Raw genomic sequence first — 16,052 nt, 5'->3', positions numbered from 1 at the left:
TGTCACTATGCAGAGCTGCAGGCACTGCAGCTATATCCTGCACAGCCCCCCTGTGCCCCAGCCACCACAGTGGCTAGAGACATGAGGATCACGCCAGTATCACCTGCTCAATGTCATGACCAAATGCAGCCATTCCAGAGAAGGGCAAGGTCCATGGGACTGCCTGCCAAGCCTTGGAGGGCAGGTTATACTCTAGCCACAAAGTTGGCTTCCAAAACCCTGGATGGCCACCAGAGACAGGGCCTCTGGCCCCACTGCCTTCTCTAGTCACAGGGTGAAGGCAGAGATGCAGCAGGTGCAGGAAGAGAAGAAAAAGGGACAAAACACCTGTCTCCCCTGGAAGGGGAGGCAGTTTGAACCTGCATTGACAGCCAAAATTTTCAGGGCCAGGTCAGAGTTACTGCTTCCTGGCTTCATCTGCTGCTACCAGGGAAAGCATTCCCAGTGCCAGGCAGGGCAGGGGTTACCACAAATATTCTTATCAGTATCTGTGGGCCTCAGCAGTACAGGCTTTTACTAGCCCAGGCTTTGGCAAACAAAGAGCCAAGGTACAACACCCTTGATACAATGTCAGCTGAAAGGCTGCAGGGAAACCAGAGGCATGTACACATCACATCCCTGGAGTAGGACAGGACTGAGAATGGACACTGAGCCCTTCCCACAGCATTGACTGCCTGCTCTGTGGCTGGAGACCACAGCAGAACAAGCAGCAGCATCAGGATTCTCAACTTCAGGTGAGGCCCTCACAAGGGTACAAGGATACAAATCAGGGGAATGAAATGGCCACTCTGATCACATGGGCACCATGGCTCCTGCTCCAAACATGACACTTCCTCCTGACAAAAGTGTCCAAGCATGCCTAGTCAAAGCCTGCCTCTGCCCAGCTCATCCTAAGGAGAGAAGTCATCCTTGCCATCATCCTTCCCAGGCCAAGAAGAGGAACCACATTGTCTTCTCTGCCTCCAGTGATCCAGGTAGGTAGAAACAAGTCAGGGCATCACAGGATACAAGGACACAAGGTGACTGAACACACCAGGCTCCTCTGTGCACAGCCAAGCTCAGTGCTTTTCACCTCCAGTATCTTCCTGACACAGCTCACTCAACACTATGTTTAAATGGACAAGTTCTTCCCTCAAAGCAGCTCCAATCCTTGGGATAAACATCTTGCAAGCAACAAAACAAGGTTTCTAAAACAGGACCAGACACCCCCAGAGCAGAAGCACTGGGTGAGAGCTGTCAGCCCAAGCACTGTGCCTTGCACCAGCCCTCAAGACACAAGCCCAAGCACACATGCACAGCTGCTGGCCACTCTTTTGTCCCTCCTCCCCACAGATTCCTGCACGGTCACAGTAGCTACTGCAGAATTACTGGGGAGCCAGGCTGTCTGCCCCAGACAGATGCCCACATGCCATTATTTGCAAACCCCAGAGTCACTCAGCATCAGCAGCCAGGTTCCACCCCCCAGCAAGTTCTGATGCACTTTTGTTTGTTCCTTGCCTTTAACTGTTCCCATGGAGTACTGGGCTCTGGCTGGCAGCCATCAGGCAGTATGCTTTCTGCTCACTTTTCAACCCGAGGAGCATCATGGAGCAACTGTTTCATCAGACAGGAGCCCTCAGCACGCAGCACCTGAGGTTTCAGTAAGAGCTCTCAGGGGATGGAAGAACTACAGGGAAGCTCAGAAACACATGAGAGCACTAGAAATGAGAGAAGGAGTATGGATGAGAACACATCGAACTTTTGAGAAGGGACCATCTGCTTTCAACCACAGAGCTGCAAGTTCAGAAGGAGCCTTGACTGCACTTCCAGGGAACATGCCCAGGAATGCCTCACCTTGGGGTCATGGTCACTGGTTTCTGTTCCATAACCAGGTCTGTTTTCCTGCTGATACCCTGTTGAGCAGACGCTATCAGAAGACACCTAGCTTTACTCGCCCAATGCCCTTCACTCAGGATTATGCAAAACCCCATCTACTTTCAGGTGCTTTTGCCCACACAGGGTCCTCTGTAGATCTGGGAGACCACGTGAACCCCAGTGCTCACCTACAGAGGATGAGCTGCATGTACCTGAAACACAATTAGGAAGCATATCAAGCTGGGAGCCACAGGAGCGTGCTGGCCTTGCCGGGTACACCTTACCGTGTGAGGGTTGTCATAGTAAACGCCGATGGAGCAGAGCTTCGAGGAGATGCTGCAGCCGTCTGTGAAGAGCTGCCCCGATTCTCCATACGGGCCCACCCTGAACTTGTAGGCCAGGGTCATGTTGCCGACGGGGGGGGAGCCAGCACTCACAACCACCTCGGTGAAGAGCCCCGAGTAGACGACGAACCCGAAGACGGTCAGCAGCAGCAGCACGACCAGCGCCGCGATCAGCCCCAGCAGCACCCAGTCGGTCATGATGGACACCTGGTGCACCATGGCTCCTGAGGCACTGCCAGCAAGAGCAGAGAAGAAAAAGACGGGCAGTCAAGCTACCACTTGAGCAAAGAACTGCTTTCTAAAGTGATTTATTTGCAGCAAAACGCACTCTCTTCCAATTCTTCTTATGCTTGATGCTTAATAGAATGGAAACCCTCCAGAAGCCTCCTGTATATTAGTGCCACATTGCATCAGCCTGTTCCAATTGGTCACTAGGTACGAATTATATTGCTCCTGTGCCACTTGGGAATGAGGGGGTTTTGAAGGGAGGACAGAGAGGCATCATCTCCATCTCCTCAAAACTGTTCAAATCCAGTTTTGCATCCAGGAGAGACCAAAAACCACCCTGGGAGCCTGCATCATGCAATAGATAACAGATACATAGGACTAGGCTAAGGATCAGGGAACCGTAATAAAATAATTTATCATTCATAGGTATCAGGCCCATTCTAACCAGGGCAACCCCTTTGTCAATACATCTAGAAGTCCAGACCTTCCTGCAATGATGCAAATGAGGACTACGCCAGTTCAGATCCAGATCCAAACACCCCAAGAGGCTCAGAGGGAGCTGAAGACCCAGCAAGAAAAAGCATTCTCAGCACATTCGGGTACAATGAATTACTGGTATTCTTTTTTGATGGCTTTTTTTAAACTAAAAGAGTTTTTATAACTTCAACAAAGGCTTCCTGTTTTCTTTGGCATCTTTTCTCTTGTGCTGATGGTGGGACACAGCAGCCTGGTGAAAGCCTCCTGCTTGTTTTCACCCACCAAGTGCAACCACTCTGGGGAGTTGCAACCCAAACCATTTCAGAAAGAGTTGTTTGTGTTTTATATTCCCTTGAACCACAGCTCTGGTCACACAGGGAATGGTTGTGACACTCCCCTGGGACTTTCACAGAAGGTAGGCTTGGAAGCGAGCATTGAAGTAAACAATCCACCTTTACTTCTGTGTGTTATAAACACACTTTGTCCACAAAGTGCTGTTCACCGAGGCTGCTGCTTGCTCACTCAGCTTTACAAGAGAAAAGCCACATCCTGGTAGGAAACACAGGCAGCTCTACTCTGCTTGAGCTCGGCAAGCTGAGAGATGGCAAAACCAAGCCCTGCTGAGCCCAAACCGGGGCCATGCTCCTGGGCCAGGCACATCTCACACCATGACCCCACTCACCTGAAAAACCAGCTCAGCTCAGAAATGCTTCAAGACATCTGATCCACAGGGGTGCGGGATCTGTGGCGCTGCAGCAGGAAAAAATAAGTATCGTTGCTTCCTCTCAAACTCACGGGACCAAAAGTAAAAACAGCTGCGACAGAGCAGCCGAAAGGTGCCCGGTCACCTCGGACCTGCTCCCCAAAGCAGGGGTGTCCCGAGGACAGCCTCCTCCTCCAGGACCACACAGGCCAAGATTTCTTCCCAGAACCCTGCGGCTGAATGCACGGGCACCAAAAAACACGGAAATGGCAAAGGAACGATGAAAGAGGACGATGTCCTGCCTCTGCTGGTGTGCCCCGGCCCGGCCGGCCCCGGGGACACCTGAGCCGCAGCCGGAGCTGCTCCCGGCTGCCCTGGCAGCAGAGAGCTCCCGGGAGGATACACCGGCTCCCGCAGCGCCTCAGCTCCTCCCTGTAACCAACACAACAGACCTGGCACTTCCAATCACGGCTCCGGTGATTCCCCCGAGCTGCCAGCCCCACGCCCAGCCCCAGGGCCCTGATGGCAGCCGCCCCAGAGGAGAGCAGGGTATTTTTGGCCGTTCTTCCCGGTTCCCGTGGCTCGTTCCCCGCCGGCACTGGCAGGCGCTGCCGGTTCCCCCAGCCCTCCTCACGGACCGGGGATGTCACCTCCCCTTTCCGGCCGGGATGTCGACCCTCCCGGCGTCCGTGCCCGACGGAGGGTGGGAGTCTGCCCCGAGCGGCCCCGCAGTCCGGCCTGCCTGCCGGGAGCTGCATCCCTGGGCCCCACCTGCCCGCAGGCAGCGCCCTTCGCACCGGCACCGGTGCTGCCCCCGCCGCGGGCGCGCCCACCGCCGGAGCGCTGCGGGACCCGGCCGGCGCCCTCCGGCTCCAAGCAGGCCGCGGCCTAGGGGGACCGGATCGGCGCGGCGCTGCTTGCCGGGCCCCGCGGATCCCCGCAGAGCTGTCCCCGCGGTGCCGGCCGGAGCCCCCGGGCACCCCCCGCGCTCTCACCGGGGCTCCCGGTGCGGCCGGCCCGGAACGATCCCGGCGCCGCCCCGCCCCGCCGCCAGGGGGCGGCTGCGCGCGGGGCCTGGGGGCGGGGCCTGAGGGATGGGCGGGGCGCGGGGCCGCAATACCAGCGCGGAGGGGGCGGGGCTTCCAGCGGGGGCGGGGCTTGGGCGGGGCACCCCGAGGGGGGGTGTGTTTCTGCGGAGCCGCGGCAGCGGCCCCCGGGGATAGCGCCTCCTGGCGGACGGGCGGCGGCACGGCACGGCCTCAGGGCGGACACGGGTTCGAGTCCGCCCCGAGGCTCCACACAGCTCCCGGCCGCTTCCATTCCCCTCCCAGCGCCTCCCCGGTTGCCCAGCCCTGCAGGCCGGGAGCCCCTCCCTGCGCCGAGCAGGAGCGCTGTGGATGCAGGGCTTGCAGGCAGCTGCAGCAAGGCCGAGGGCTCTCCCCTCCCAGCCCGCACCCCCTCCAGGGCGCTGCTGAACTCTAAGCAGCGCTGTGTCCTACAGCCTGCTGGGGCTGCGGCGTCCTGGCGCACATCGCGGCGCACGTCCTGCTGCTGACCCGAGCCCCAGGCTCCGCAGCTGCCGGAGCCTCCGGAGAATGGGCCCTTCCCTCGGGCGCTGGACAAGCAGGTGCCACCCTGCTCCAGCCAAGCGTCACGGCCCTGGCCACACGGCCTGGCCTGGCCGGTCAGGGCAGTGGGCAGAGCCGCTCTGCAGCACCCAACCCCTTCCCAAGAAACCCAGAGAGGAATTTGAACAGCTGCTTGCAGGTTCCATTGCTGGGGCTGTTGCAACCTGGCAGGAACATCTTGGCTTCTGCCTGTGCTTGGGCTTTCCCACTGCCCAGCTGGAAGGAAAGCAAGACAGACATCTCAGACAGCACTGCCCAACAAGGGGAGCACCAGGAGAGCTAAGAAGCAACCTTCACAGCCCTCTGTTTTCTTCAGCCTCTTCAACCCTCTTAGCAGGGAAAATTTGCTCTATGTTGGTCTATGAGCCATCTCCAGATGCAGCAATAAGGAGCAATGGAGTTTGCTTGGCCTCCCCTGCTGTGGTTTCACATCCATTTCCCTATATCCCAAACCCCTTCACTGGGGTTGGAGGGGTTTTTTTGTTTGCAGAGGGAGCCCAGCCACTGCTTTTCACCAATGTGCTCATTTATGAACAGTGGTGTGAAATACTGCAATACTTCAATACTTGCCTTTCTCTAGCAGCTTCCTAGTGAAGATCTTGAGGCTTTCCATAAACTGAAATTAGTTAAACCTCAGAGGCTCTCCTTGTATTTGGCATTATGACTCTTTTGCAGCTGGAAGAAAATATTCCAGCTTGGTTACGTGTCTTGCCTGGAGCCATGCAAGCTCACTGGCAAGAAGAGGAACAGAACTCAAAAGCCCTGTAGCTGCCAGCTCTGGCCATCAGACACTTCTCCTTCCTCCAGCCTTAAAGTTCTTTGAATCTGCACACATTTAGCACATAACACATGTTTCTCCATTACTACAACAAACACTAACTCTCAACCAGTACATTGGGGAGAGATGAGGCAGAAGGACGTAAAATGTGCTCTCCAGCAGGGTCCTGTGTGTCAGGGTATGGCAGGAACTTAGTCTCAGCAGATTTGTTTGTGCCCTGGGCCCCTCACATCTCTAACAGAGGATGCAGATCCACCCATTCTCATTTGAATTCTAAGTGGCAGTCAGAAGTAGAGGTGGGTTGTGAGCAGCAGGAGATGTGGGTGAGCTGCCCCACTTCTTAACCTCCAGCCAACATTTCTCCATCTACTTCTGCCTCTCTGTGGAGGGACTCCAGCTTCATCCCAGCATTTGCATGCAGAAATGATGCTCAGTAGGGCAGTCAACTCATCTCACTCCCACAATACCCCACACTGTCTCAGCATACCTGTGCTGGGATATTCAGCTCAGCTTTGGCCCAGTCCTTGGCTTCCAGTTCTGCTCACATCTACTGGACCCTCCATCCATGGCCCCAGGACAAGTTACTTTGTTGTCTTTCCTCTCTCAGTTGCCTTTACCTGCTGGACAAGGTGAGCTGAGCTTTGCAAAGGTCACTTCAGGTGCCCTGTAAGCAAATAGTTGTGATATGGATACTGATCACCTTGGGAATGGCAAAACACAAATGGTTCTGACTAACTCTGCATGGAAATACCCTCCCTAGGGGTTCAGGCAAGAGGCCAGAATAGATCACTCAGCCCTGGGGAATTCCCATCAGCACAGACACGGGCTCTACTCCCACATCCTCCCTGGATGCCCATAACAGCAACTCTGCATTACTGTTGATTAACCAAGACTGGCACTTTGTTCGTTGCAACCAAGGGAGACCATCAGTTGTGGGAAAAACTGGAAGGAAGGCAGCACTGGCATATGGAAATGCTCACCTGCTAGGTTTTCTCCAAAGGAAAGGTAGTGTAGAAGACAGGAGGGAAGGACTGGGCTGTGTGGACAGAGTGAGGGCACAAAGGACTGTTTGGGGGCTGCTTGGTCCAGTGAAGCAGGACCAGGGCGTGGCTCATTTAAGTCAGCCAGGTTTTGGGCACTGGCCTCCCTAACACAGGGTTAGCGGTGCTGGGAGCAGGAAGCTCTCTGGGAATCATTCACAAAGGCTACACAAGACAGCACAGGTTTACCCCTCTGCATAACGGATTCCACTTCTAAGCACCCAGTACTGACACAGAAACTTTTAGTATTTACCAATGTGGAGCTTCTTGTACGATCGATACATTTTCTAAAGGATTATTTGTTGAAATGCAGCTGCTGTCGATGGGAAAACCTCAAGGTGGGACCAAAGAAGGGTTCACATACAACCTGGCATCCCAGAAGGGCCAGGCCTGTAAAAGGCAAACAGTGTGAAGAGCTTGGCAGCACTTCAGCCCTTGACCTTTTGGTGCCTCTGCTAACACAAAAGAGGAGATGCACTGAAGGAATAACTACTGATCCACTGGTTTGCCCTCAGATTTACATTCATTTCCCACTGCAGGACAGGAATAAAAATTTCAGTGTTACAGAGTAAAAAAAGGCACACACATCTTTTCAGATAAACTTAAAATATTAAGAAATATGCATATTATTCTTATGGTTAAATGTCTATTTAGGTCACAAATGCTAAACAGCAAACTATTTCCCCTCAGAATCTATTAGCAAAAATGGTCTCATAATTAAATGTGTTTTTTAAGTTATGAAGGGACTTTTCAGACAGACACATAACCTTTCCTATCTCCTGCCTTTGGAAAACAGAAGGGTCAAGTTTAGAGTCTCACCTTGTGTTCAGATCCCAGTCCTGAACCACACAAACCTGGGTGTTTAAGGATCCAGTGGCTAAAACAAAACTAGCCACCAAACCAAACAGAATGGATGGCAGTGACAGGCAAAACACTCAGTAATGGCAAGACACAGAGTAGCAGGACAAGTAATTCTGTCATGGGAATTTCCATGGATACTATAAGCAAACTTCCATAAACTTATGGAAGAAAAACTTCTGTAGGTTGTAGCCTGTGCGCTTCTCTTTTTGCTCTCAAAACCCTAAACAGCAGATTGGAATTCTGCACCTCTGATTATTAGCTATTTAGCAATATACTGAAGTGTTTTTTATTTAACAAATTGCAATGGAGCTTTCATCTCTGCTTTTCAGATGTCACATCACCTCTGGTAGCTACTGTGAATGGCAAGGAGTCATTCAGACTCCCATCCCCAAGGCCAGCAACTACATTTGTAGATTGCTTTGATTTTCAGTGAATAAAAGATCACTTACAAGCCTGAAGATATGCATTATTCATCTTTGAACTGCCCTGAAAATAATTTTAAGCTGTTTATAGCTCTAGTCACTTGGAACTTGGGTGCGCAACTTTGACTCATGACCAAACAGGTCTGGCCAAATTCCTCCCGAGGTGCCAGGCAGGAGCCAGTGCTCAGAAGGATCTGTTCTTATATTGGTAGCAATGCTTCTCACAGCCACTTATGTTTGGTCCAGAGGACAATATCTACCTTTGCCCATGCTGGGAATATTGGTACCTCCTACTGCAGTGTGTCTCACACACAAAGCACAGGGCTATCCACACCTTTTCCTGCCCTGGCAAAAAAATGTATTTTATAGGGACATTTGCATTGAAATATTCTCTTATTTCTCCTCCTGTGGCATGCCTTCAACTTGCATTGCCTTAGCAGCAGCTGTGTACTTCCTTCTTTACCCTGAGGATTATCTTCCATTGTCTTCGAGCTACAGAAGAATACCCACTAACAAATCAGGCCTTCCTGTCTTTTTTTTTTTAACCCCCTCTCTCGTACATTAAGTCTAGATTTAAGTTTAGGATGTTTTTCTTGCTGAAAATGGGATAGTTCACCTAGAGTGTTTTTCCATTTTCCACCCAGAACCAAGAAGGGAATCAGGAACACACCACTTTCTCTCTCTGGGTTTGCAAACTGCTCACAAAAAGTGCTGCGTTTAATGTGGACTTGTCAACAAGCTCATTCTCTACAGCAAGTGACAATTTAAACTCTCTTCCAGAATTTTTAATGAGGGATCCCCTAACAGGCTTCAGGGATCTCAGCAGGATTTTAAGAGCCTTACATGATGTCATTCTAACCAGAGTCTGATGCTCCACAAAGTAAAGCAGCCCAGCAGTAATGACACCAACAGAGCTTTCATGTCAATGGTTCTCCTTTAGTTTTACAAGAGTGACTGCAGGAGGAACAACAAGCAGGAACATTTGTTCCAACCTTAATTGCTAGCTTCAAAACCAGAAAATTAATTTCTTATAGCTGTGTGGTACTCCTGTTTTTAATGCACATGTATAAATAGCACTTTTTAAAGCCTCTCTGGCAGCTTTCTAAAGAATTACATTGTGACAACAACTCCAAATTTAAAGTAAAAAGACATTTTTGGTATAAGATTTTCACCTCCTTTCTGGCAAAAAAAAAAAACAACTGTCTTGCAAAAATATTTCATGAGACTCTTGTAACTACAGAAGATCTGTGGGGAGCTGCTGTAAATCTGAGGAGGGGGAAAGCTTCCAAAAGGACTTTCAGAAACCCTGATTATTTATACTCTCATATTTCCTTTTCTTTTCCTACTACCTCATGTTGTAGTGGACACAAAATTCATAATAAAAGCTATTAACCACAAGTGATTTCTGACGTTATTCCACCCTGATGTGTGTTCTCTCCTCCAAGTATCATAGCCACAGGCTCAACTTTGCAGATTTTGATTTTTTTTTTTTTTTTAGGTAAATAATTTTCCCAAGATTTCAGAAGTTTATGAGGTGGTTCTGGTCCTGCTACCAGTCAAGGATAGTCAGCCACGTCTAAGCAATCCTTACAGAATCACTGAGAACACAGGAGAGTCTCCAGCCTTGGGATATGGCCTTACTAAGTAAATTAAAAGGAGGTACTCAGCTGTAGCAGTTGACTCAAAGCCACCCACCACATGTCACACCCAGTTTGCTCCCCCTTGCCCGGTGCATTTCCCCTCCATTTTCCTCTGTTTACTCCAGTACCAGCAAAGGTCCTGTTTTTGTAAAGAAATGCAACACTGTGCAGAGGCTGGGGAGGACCAGTCACACAGATCCCACAGGAGCTTGTGCCAAAACTGAAAAGCCCAAAAGCAAGCCCTTTTTCCATTTAATTATGAAACTCCTTGCATACAAGAGGGGAAGTTTTATGCCTGTGTAGTGTTTGCTCCTGTAACTTTTGCCTCTTGTCAAAAAAAAAAAAAAAAACAAAAAAACCAATACGAAAGGATTGCATCTAGTCTGTCACTAAGACAAGACAAGTCATATTTTCCAGATAGATACAGCCTTTTCCTGGGTAACTAGGCTAAAATAGTGTATAAAAAACCTCTCCATGAAATTAAGAGATTAAACCACAAGTTTATGCCTTGGTTTTTCCTTGGGAGGTTTTTGTGTAACTCTACATTAGTCTGAGCTGAGTTCCCTGGAACAAAGGCTCCTATTGGTCCAAGTGATCAATTTTAAACTCTTCTCAAATTGAAGGGTCCATGAAGACTCTTTGTACAATCCTCACATTTCAGTATGAACAATTTTAGAGGAAAATATCCAGAAATTGTCAGAGTTGCAAAAGCTTTGAATTCAAAAATATTTCAGTCTGTCAGGGACAGTTCTCTGGCAAATTTGAGTGTTATTTTTCCTGGAATAAGTGATCAAGTGAGCTGATGCGAGTCAGTCTCTGCTGTACATGACACACAAGGTTTGCCATTAATCCAGACCAGATCAGAACATTAACACTAAGCTGATGCCAGTGCATTGACTGAGGCAAAGGAAAGGCTGCTGGTTTCTAGCACCAGCTCCTGGGGAAAAGAAGAATTTGCGATTGGAGGACTGGGGCTGGGAAGAGATTCCATTTCATACAGTCTCTGGTATTACCTCCACATTTAGCCTTGGCTGAGTAACAATCCATCTTTCTTGGGCACAAAGCAACACACCAAACCCAGAACCACAACAAAGAGAGTGCATGCTCCTAAATCATCAGTTCAGGGTCTCACAACAATTAAAATGGAGTCATCTGACAGGGATTATCTCTGTGGCTTGAGAAATAAAGGACAATACCCTGGGTGGAAAGACATGCTTTCAGTCTTTGTCACCCAGCTGCTGCCACAGGACAATCATGGTGGAAACTAGTCCCTAAACATGTAACACAGACACCACATTTTCTCACTCCCCTGAAACTGGGGCTGAGCCACATTTCTGAAGGCAGAAAGACTGCATAAAGACAGCTCCAGCATGAAGGAGAAAAAGATCTTTGTGGCAAACTGAATTTAGCAATGTCACTGGAGCTTCTGACTCAACCGTGTTCTGCCCAGCTGCACACTCCAACCACCACCACTCCACATACCTGCCAAACCAGCCCCATCCAGCCCACTTGGAGCTCTGCCACCAGCAGCTGGACAGAAGATGACTGATGCAGTTGTAAAGCAACATTTAATGAAGAATTTTTTATTTCAAGGTTGTAATTAAGCCATACCTCGCAACACTGCCACTGGCTGAGGCAGGAAGGCTGCTGATGGGTTGTACCAGGAGAAACAGGAGATAGAATCAGGTTGCCATTCCTCTTCAGACCAGTCCACGTTGGTTTGAGTCAACCTCAGACCAGTTTAACATAGCTGTTTCCTTGCCTGTTTCTACTGCCTGGCAGGTGTCCCAGATAAAAGGGCAGCTTGCATTGCTGTGGCACAGAGGAGGGTGCTCTGGCTCTGGGCACTGGCAGGAAGGTGTTGTCCAGGTTTCCAGGGACTCTTGGTACAATGCAGTGGGACACCGCTACAGCAACAAAAACTGCAAGATCCCACTGCCAATGTTCCCCCTCTGAACAGCTTCTCAGGCCCACTGCTCCCACTGTCCCTGCAGACTCATGACTGTGGTTTCCATTGTACAGGGACACAAACACTCCATACATGCACTTAAAGCAGAAGGTTTAAGCACTTCCAAATTAGCTTCATCTCCTGCACATCAAGCTGAACATGTCGCTTCAGTGAGCTGCCAAGACAGCTTAGCCAGCTCTCAGGTGGGCTGCTTCCTGTGCCTGATGAAAAGCTCAATGCTGAGCTGACAGCTCCCTCCTCTGTCAGTAAGTAATAAAAGTGGCCCAAAAGTCTGTCCGAGTGTCCCTTGGAGAAGGGGATTTGAATAACCGAGGATATTGTGCATTTTCTCCCAGTTTTTGAATGCAGGCAGGGGAAGTCTTCAGAATGGCTTTCCAGTGGTACAGGACTCCCCAGCCAAACGCAACCAACACAATTAAAACTTCAGTTCTCACCCTGCCTTGTCGCAGCTGATCAGGACCCTTACCCAGCAGCAGGGCACAGCCAGGACCTCCAGGACCTGTGCCACCACATGCCAGGCGTCCTGCTGTGGTCCTTCTGTGCTTTGGCTTCTCCAAATGGAGAAGGATGCAGCAAGAGACGGCAGGAAGGCAGCAGAGCACAGGCAGTGTCCTGCTCAGGCAGGACTGCAGGCTCCTGTAGGGTACCGACAGGTCTGTCTGTCCTTCCCACTCAGTTTCACACTGAGGAGGTAGCCATTGGTCCTTCACTTCTGACTGTGAGGAAAACATTTGATTTACTGGGCATTTAATAGCAGGGTGAAATCACATATGAAAACTTAGCTGTTATCCCTGATGTGTTCCCTCTGCTAACAAACCAGCCTAGGATTAAGTGAAGTGTTGCATGGGCTGAATAGTTCAGCCCCATGCTTAAGGCCAAGGGGTTTTTTGCTAGTTCTTGAAACAAAACTGGAAAAGGGGAGCACGCGCACTTCACAGAAAAAAACCCAGTTTTGAGATCATAAAATGTTGGAGAAATTTAATTATTTCAGGATCAAGTTGCATCGTTATTTCTCTTCTGTTTACCCTTTAAAAGTAGAAGGGAAAGGGGCTTTATTTCACTTTTATTTCTAGCACAGTTTACTAGAGCTCTTCCAAATATTTCTAAATTCAGAAAAGAGAAAGAAACAAAATTATCTCAAAGTGCACAGAAAGATTTTAACATTAAATGCCTTGCTGTACAATTGAAATATTCTATTCCCTTTCTATATTCTATTGTTTTACAAAGTATTAATATTTGTCTAATAGAGTTATTGCCAGATTTTTCTAAACATCTCTGAATTTTCTCTATCTGCTCCGTTTACAAACTCAAAGTTCTGGAATAAATTTTGGGTTTGAACATAAACTGAACCTCACTGGTCTTGCTTGTTGCCTGTTGGTCAAACTGCATTTTTCTGATAGGGTTTTTAATTCAATTAAGTTCCTCTGAACATACCACAAAGTAAACTTATGGCCATTGCATTTTCTTGCCACAGTGGCTACTGCTCACTTAAAGTCAGCAAAATGCCATGTACAAGCTTAAAGCAAAGCTTCTGTGTTAATGTGAAATAAACTAAATAATTCAGCTTTCTACTCAGACACAAGCTGAAAGAATTGTACAGAAAAATAAATTACTTGCAACAAGATGATAGGAAATATAGAAAGGTTTTCAGAACTGGAGGAGGAGCTGCTTGTGCTCTATTTGTGGAAGACAGGAAGGTGGGTCACACTAGGATTAAGGGATGAGCTTGTGCAAGCCACTGTAGTCTGGAGCCGTTGTGCCCAAATCCAGCCAGGGTCTCTAACAGGTGCAGCCTCCTGGGTACATATTCCCAGGTAAGGATGCAAGACAAACTTTCAGTTCCGGCAGTACACCACCCTCACATGAGGAGACCAGGAGGAACCCACACTTGGACAGGGGGCACAGACCACACAGTGTTCTGATGGCCTTGCTGTGGGATTTCAAAGAGTCCTTGCTGTACTCATGGAAGCAGAGGATAAGCTTGGAGATCCACAGTTCTTGGAAAACTGGTGGTTCCTCTGAGCCCCAAGGCCTTCCAACCAGGGATTCTCTCAGTAGGAATACAGAGCTGCTTTCTCCCCCCTGCAGTGGTCCTGTGACAGGGAAGCCTGACCAATGCCACCTTGGAGATGCCTGTGTCAGACATTTCAACCTCTCTCCAGCCACAGCTAAAGGCCAATAACTTTTTGAAGCTTCTGCCCCCCTCTGCATATCAAAGGCTTTGGATTTCCCTATCTGTGTGGACAGGCAGTTGTCCTGTGAAAATCCTATCCAGAACACAGGAATTCACCCTTTCATCAGGGCTGTCATGACAGCAACCCTGGGCCAAGCTGCAAACTACCATCCTTGGACAATCACAAAGGAGTTAATTGCTACAGCAAGAGGGGAGGAGGAGGCTAAAGGACTAGCTTTTAAGGTGGCCACTTCCTTTAGGACTTCAGACAAGTGACTTGCCCTTCAGGATTCTTTATCTGTGAGGCAAATCAAAAACGAAATTCATCGAGGCCTGCACTTGGCCTAAATGCAGTGTAGGCTAGGCAGAGAAGACAACCAATGTCCTACATGGAAGAAATAGATGTCCTTTTGGTTTGGACTCTGCTGGTTTTACTTTTTTTTTAATATTGGCACCATGGGGAGAGTTCCCATTTGCTTAATTAGGCCACATATGAGGAAAGACACTTGGCATGTTTGGCTTGACCTGCTAATTTTCATTGTTTATGAATCTGAGCTGCCTGGGTTCAGAATAAAGTTCTTGACATTAGGACCTGGATATCCAAATCAGCTGGGAAGGATAAGTTGTTGGGGATTTGGGGGCTGGTTTGGGGGTTTTTTCAGCAGATACAAACCCACATTTTTATTGTGATAAACAGATGCTTTACGCTGCTCAGCTTATAGCTCTAGGACAAAACCAATACTGACATACCATCACGTTTGGTTGGCAAACACTTCTACATACTAATCCCAGTTTCTGACAAGACTTTTAAAAGCAAATTATAATGCAATTCACTAATAGGTAAGTTATGGAAAGACTCTTAGTAAATCATGCCAATGCTGTGGTGGTTGAACAAAGCTGTCAGTTCCCTGGCACAGAAACTACATTTACTCTTCAATCAAGTGTATAGCTTGACCAAAAACATAACTCATGGTATATTCCCTAAGGGAAAAACCCCCCACCTTATCAGCTACTGCTTCCTATTATTTCTTCTCAGATCTTTTTTCTTTTTTTTTTTTTTTCTCTGATAGCTGTAAACACACTTGAAAGATTGTCTGACTTTAATGGAATTGATAGCAAAAGGTATCTCTGCAATAAAAAAATCTGCAAAAGATCTTAAGGGGTGTTTTAGCTGTTCATGGCATTCAGTTAATAAATCATTTTTCCCCTGTAAGGCCTCTTATCTTGGCAAAAAATAAATTGAGGGGAGATGGAGAGAGGGAGGAGCTTATGTTTACGACCAAACAAATAGTTTCAGAATACATTGCTTTAACTCAAAAATGAAGCCCCCCCATGTCATGCGAGAAGAGCTTCACTCCTGCAGCACCTTCTCACCCCTAACACTAAAAACTTACTGGGGTCCTGGCCATCATCAAAGTCAGGATGAAGACTGTTTTAAACAAGAACACACACAAGACAAGAGAAGGTGGCAAGTTCCCACTACAGACACCTTCAGAAGATGTGGTTTACAGAGAGTTAGTCTGAGGATCCTCATTGCTGGCAGTAGAGCTTGTTGGCTACCTCGATTAAAAACAGTTTTCAATCCATTAAAAGCCAACCATTCACCAAATTGGGAAAAGTCAGCTCCTGAAGTACTTTCGTTAACATCATGCCCAAACAGTGCCCACCTGAGAGAGGAGGACCTGGAGCCACAGACCCATCCAAATTCAATGAGTGCTCTCCCTTGGGCAAGGAGCTACTGCCAGGAAAAGGACGCACACACAGTGATCAAAACACCTGACAGTGTCTTGTAAACCAAGGCCAAATTTCCCAATGGTTCATGAAAAAAACCCAGCAGGCAACAAGGATGTCTATCAAACAGTAATAAAAACCAATTATGAACAGAACCTATGGCCTAGAAATAACTGATTTCTGGTTCAAGCCCCACCAACCTGG

At 48.6% G+C, this 16,052-nt stretch overlaps 2 protein-coding genes across 3 annotated transcripts in view; both read right to left on the bottom strand.

Moving 5' to 3' along the window:
* The window catches only part of TEX264 (testis expressed 264, ER-phagy receptor), a 39,204-nt gene extending 34,520 nt beyond the window's left edge, over positions 1-4,684 (bottom strand). Inside the window, exons 1-3 of one of the 2 annotated variants that reach the window (XM_066326758.1) lie at positions 4,602-4,684; positions 3,586-3,653; positions 2,139-2,430 (exon numbers count right to left, since the gene is read on the bottom strand). In XM_066326758.1, the coding sequence (XP_066182855.1) occupies positions 2,139-2,417 (279 nt within the window). In that variant the 5' untranslated portion in view covers positions 2,418-2,430; positions 3,586-3,653; positions 4,602-4,684. The remainder of the gene's footprint in view (positions 1-2,138; positions 2,431-3,585; positions 3,654-4,601) is intronic. The other variant, XM_066326759.1, reaches the window with a different exon arrangement.
* Positions 1-16,052, bottom strand: part of LOC136366000 (2'-5'-oligoadenylate synthase 1-like) — a 239,022-nt gene that overhangs the window by 69,130 nt on the left and 153,840 nt on the right. The gene's annotated exons all lie outside the window — the stretch shown is intronic.

The sequence above is a fragment of the Sylvia atricapilla genome, chromosome 11, assembly GCF_009819655.1.
Source record: "Sylvia atricapilla isolate bSylAtr1 chromosome 11, bSylAtr1.pri, whole genome shotgun sequence".
In the NCBI taxonomy this organism is placed as follows: domain Eukaryota; kingdom Metazoa; phylum Chordata; class Aves; order Passeriformes; family Sylviidae; genus Sylvia; species Sylvia atricapilla.
The sequence above is the reverse complement of the archived record's forward strand: the minus strand, read 5'-3'. Positions and strand labels throughout refer to the sequence as shown.